This window comes from Eptesicus fuscus, chromosome 17, assembly GCF_027574615.1.
Source record: "Eptesicus fuscus isolate TK198812 chromosome 17, DD_ASM_mEF_20220401, whole genome shotgun sequence".
Lineage (NCBI taxonomy): Eukaryota > Metazoa > Chordata > Mammalia > Chiroptera > Vespertilionidae > Eptesicus > Eptesicus fuscus.
Genome location: NC_072489.1, coordinates 57,340,998 through 57,345,764, shown reverse-complemented (window position 1 = coordinate 57,345,764; position 4,767 = coordinate 57,340,998). Strand labels below are relative to the sequence as shown.

The window sequence follows — 4,767 nt, the reverse complement described above, 5'->3', positions numbered from 1 at the left end:
GGGCTCCTGGCAGGAGTGCTCCTCCGGCCCCAGGCGCCCGGCCCCGCGCGGCCACGTGCTCCTCGCTGGATGGTATTTGGAAATAAAGTGCTAATGGCCAATCTGGTGTTTATTTTGAAACTGCTAACAATGATTTTTCTCGGGTAAGAAGGCAGTGTCTGCGCACACGCTCGGGTAGGTTTTGAGCAGAGGCTCTGCCAGATGGTGCGCAGCCCTAGGTGCGCTCACCACGGCGCTCACCAGCTCCGCCCGCCGGGAACCCGAGCTGGGGCCGCGCCGAGCCAGCCGCCCCAGCCCCACCGCCCGCAGCGGGGAGGGGGAGGAAGGGGGAAAGAAAAGAAGGGGGGAAAAGGCCACCGGAGGAGGGGCAGAGGGCGGGGGGCCAGGAGCCGCAAGTTCCCGGCTGAAAATTCCACGGAAGGGGGAGGGGAGTCCCCTCTCCAGTTCCCGCCACCCCCACCCCAACCCCCCAATTATCTGGAAATTACTTCCAACCTCCGCGGGCACTTCTGACTCTCTCCTCCACTTCCAGGCGGACAAAGCCCTTTCCCGAGGAAACCCGGCTTCCCTCTGGGAAGAGGGCACGGTCCCTGGGAGCCGCTCTCCCCCAGCCTCCCTGGACCCTGCTCCAAACCGCGGTGTCACCCCAGGCCGACGGGCCGCCCGGGCCGCGGGGCGGGCAGCGGGCACCACCAGCTCTTCCTTCCCAGTGCGCGGCTGGTCCTGGGAGGGAGCCCCGCATTTGTATCTGATTTATTTTTTATTTTGTAGCGCCAACAGAAATCCATAAACTGTCGGTTCAGCACCATTGACTCTTTGATCAGTTACTGGGCCATTTCTTTCCTTTTTCCCCCCTCCATCCCGGTCAGAGAGAGGAGATGAAATGCCTTTATTTCCAGAGCTGTTTACACTGCCAAGGCCCGTGGCTAAATGAACAATAAAAGTGCACTCGGAGCCGGCCTCCTGCTCTCGGCAACAACAGGAAAACTTCGGGATGCCCCCGGCCACCGCTGCCTCCCACCGCGGCGCGCTCCGGGAACATCAGCCCTTCACGTACAAAGACAGAGAAGCGCCCTGTCCGCCCGCCGGCAGCTCCCCCGCATCCGAGGGAAACCCTGGCCGCGGGGCTCGCCGCCTGCCCTGCTCAGAAAGAGGGGCGCCGACCGCCAGGTCTGCGTTTACTCTCAGAGAAACCCGCACCGCGTTCCCCCCGCGGACAGGAGCCTCGAGCACGCGGGGTGCCTGGGGAAGGACAAACTTTCTAGGGGGGGGAGTCCAACCGGGAAGCGAATTGCCGAGCGGAGCCCGAGGCACGCGCGCCGGGCTGCAGGAGCCGGGAGGCGCTTCCCCCGGCTCGCATTCTTCAAGTCCGCGTCAGAAACGGAGGCTCCGCTTTCGTTTCCAAGCCTGAAGCCCAGCCTGGAACTAACTATATTTTAAATCAATCCGTGCCAAGTGGATTTAATTCACACATCGGCCCTGCCCCTCCCCCAACCTCTGTTTTTCAAGGAAAGTGGGAGGGTGGGGGGGCCGAGGGATCTTTAAAACAACTGAACAACCACGTACGACCCAGCACAGACCCAGCCAGAAACCGCACCATGTCAGAAAGCGAGGAAGCGCTTTTCCGCACTTCATGACGTCTCCGAGAGCCAATAGTTACCCTCGGAAAAGTTGACCAAGACAGGTTAAATAATTTAATAAGGAGCTGCTGTAATTATGTTATTTACAAGGTATGACAGAGGGCGGGAGCAGGAGCCAGAGCGGCTCGCCGAGCAATGGGCGGGTTTGAGTGACCCCTGGAGCTCGGAGTTTGAATTATGGAGATGGGGGGCCCAGAGGTGAAGATGGGCTAGAGGAGAACAAGGTGACTTTTCACCCCAACACATTTAACTTTTAAATTCAAATACGCGTCTCGCGTTACCAGACCATCGTGCTGGAAAGGAGGAAAGGGGCACTAACCAAGCCCCACTCGCTGGGCTTCGGAAAGGGGTTCGTCACCGTGGGGACGGGGGGGGGGGGGGGGGAATCAATGAAATGATTCCAAGGAGAGAGAAGGAAACACACACACACACACGTTTAAACATACACGGAAAGGGGCATCTTGAAATTTTTCTGTCACGTATGAATCACCGTCATTAATTAAGAGAGAACTTGAATCCCATCACAAGCCATTTAATAAAGCATATCTGTCCTGTTGTAATGACAACCTAAACTATTTCACCGACTGCTTCATTTATTCCAATAAATATGGGATTCTCATTAGCATGTCCAGGAAACTAAGCGAGAAACAAAAACACACAGGTCCATTTGTCAGTCTGCTCGGCTCAGCAGCGAAAACTCATGCAGACGCTTAAACTTTCTCACCTGCTTGGTCATGGAATCGATGAGGCGAACGTACAGATCCTGCTCCGTTCTCACTCCTGCAAGAGAGAGAGAGAGAGAGAGAGAGAGAGAAGAGAGAGAGAGAGAGGTACCCATCAGTTTAGCAAGGGCACCCGGGCACAGGAAGTCCAGGGCTCAGGGACTGCAGCCGCGTGATGCAGCAAAACTTAAGGCTTGGCCTTTTAAAAGGCAAGAAAGAAAACCCCAATCACTTCTCGCTTTTTTTTTTTTTCCTTTTCCTAATTAAGAACCTTAGGGCTCTCAGGGTTTGCTTTCCTTGAAAGGTGCAAGAAATGTGCCCAGCTGAGTGCAGGCCTGGCTGCCCTACCCACAGGCCCATGTGGTCATTTATTTTTAGAAAACAGAAAGCAAGATAAGGAAACAGAGTCTGAACTCTTTCTAACGGTCTCTCGAGGATTTTTTAAGAATCGGGAGCCCGGGGAGGAAGTTATGCCCGGTTTACCGGAGCCACCCCCATCTCAATAATTAACATTAATTTGCAAAATTGAAGAAAGTCACTTAGAAGTGATGTTCAGCTGGAGCGCCTAATCGATCCCGCTTTTTACTTTCTACTTCGAGCCCTACCGGTTAATCATGTGAAGTGCCATCGACTTATTGATCGTTTGTGTTTTGTTTTCCTTCTATGCCATGAGAAGATTTCGTGTTTACATCCATGTCATTTTAATCTCAAAATCTTTATGTCCTTTACGCATCTCGGGCAAGGAGAGCCAGGGAGCTGGGCAGCGGCCACTTACCATTGCTGTACAACAGCTGGAGTTTGTAGTGGATGCCGTTGTTGGTTTTCTCGTTGTTGGGCTCCTGAAAGTAACGATAAATAATGGCATTTAGTAGCGGGTCGGCGTCGGCGCGGCCACCGCGCTCGGTCCCCCCTGCACGACCCGAGGCCCCCCGGCCTCACGCAGCGCAGGATTCCAAGCTCGGAGCGGCGCGGTGATGTCAGTGTCCTGCTCGCAGCCCCGCGCCCTCCTGGCCCCGCGCGCGTCCGGGGGCGCACGGGAGGCGCCCGGCCCACGGCGGTCAAGGCGGGCGCACGTGGTCCCCGCCTGCCGGCCGCCGAGGGGGCTCTCCGGGCCCCCGCGCCGGGGCACCGCCTGCCCCCCACTTCTAGGAAGACGGAGGAGGGTGTGATCGTGTGCTCGCACTTACTTTCTCTTTCTCCACAAAGTCCACAAAAGCGGTCCTTTCGATCTCCACCGGCTGCCCCTGCCTGTCGTAGAGCGCCAGCACGAAGTGGAAGAAATTGGATTTCCGGAGGTTGGAGGGCGGCTGCTTCTCGAAGTGCGCCCGCGCCAGCCCCACGCCGCTGCGGGAGGAAAGAGACAGCGGCCCGGTGAGCAGCGCGGCGCCGGCCGGCGGCGGGGACGCGGCGGGGCCGGGGCGCGCGGGGCCGGCGGCCGGTACGTACCTCTGGGCAGCCGTGTTGGCGTCCACCACCCCCGCCGTGTGCATCCACGAGCGCACCGGGTTCATGCCGCTGCCCAGCGGCTCCTCCTTCATGGTCGTCCCCCCGCGCGGAATGTTCTCCTGAATCCCAAACATGAACACTGCTGGCGGCGGCCGCGGCTCCCGGCCGAAAGCGCTTCCGCGAGCGGCGGCGCTCGGGGCTCGGCGGCAGGCGTCTGCCCTGGCCGCGCTGGCCCTGCTCGGCGCCTGCGGTCCGGCCCGCCGCCGGCTTCAGCCCGTCCCGGGCAGGCACGACATACACCGGCGGCCGGGCGCTCCGGACGGCCGGGGGCGCGCGGGGGCGGCGACACCGGCGGCGACACCGGTGGCGGCGCGGCGCCCCGGAGAAGCAGGAGGAAACGGGACGCGCGGCCGCGGCGCTGGCTGCTGTTGTTGTTGTTGTTTGCAGGCGCGCTCAACGTGGTGTCATCCTAGCCGGGCGGCGTCCGCGGCTGCAGGACACTGCGGGATCGTCCGCTTCTGGCGCGGCCCGCCTGCTCCAAAGACAAATAAACGGGGCAGTGAGAGCCGCGGCGCAGTCCCGGGCGCAGGCGGGGCGCGGCGGGGCCTGGAGCGGCGCGCGCAGCGGACGGAGGCGCACAAAACTCAGCCCTCTCTCCCCGAGGAATGGACCCTTTCCCGGGAGCCAAAACTCGAAGCCCCCGGGAGCGGCGCTGTCAGAAGGTGACGTCGGGGGGCGGTGCCTGCGCCATATATGGGAGCGGCCGCCCCTCGCCGCGCCCCTCGCCGCCGCCGCCGCCGCCGCGCTCGCCGACTGACTGCCTGACGGCGCCGCGAGCCGGCCCGAGCCCCGCGAGCCCCGCGAGCCCCGCCGCCGCCGAGCGCCGCCGAGCGCCACCCAGCGCCGCGGCCGCCCCCGGCTACGCGCCGCGGCTCCTCGCGCCCACCCGCAGCCTAGGA

At 61.2% G+C, this 4,767-nt stretch overlaps 1 protein-coding gene across 11 annotated transcripts in view; it reads right to left on the bottom strand.

Moving 5' to 3' along the window:
- EBF3 (EBF transcription factor 3) overlaps positions 1-4,463 on the bottom strand; it is a 115,006-nt gene extending 110,543 nt beyond the window's left edge. For all 11 annotated transcript variants that reach the window (XM_028132073.2, XM_008156131.3, XM_028132076.2 and 8 more), the window contains exons 1-4: positions 3,809-4,463; positions 3,550-3,706; positions 3,138-3,201; positions 2,365-2,420 (exon numbers count right to left, since the gene is read on the bottom strand). In XM_028132073.2, the coding sequence (XP_027987874.1) occupies positions 2,365-2,420; positions 3,138-3,201; positions 3,550-3,706; positions 3,809-3,942 (411 nt within the window). In that variant the 5' untranslated portion in view covers positions 3,943-4,463. The remainder of the gene's footprint in view (positions 1-2,364; positions 2,421-3,137; positions 3,202-3,549; positions 3,707-3,808) is intronic.
- Between the last annotated feature and the right edge of the window lie 304 nt (positions 4,464-4,767).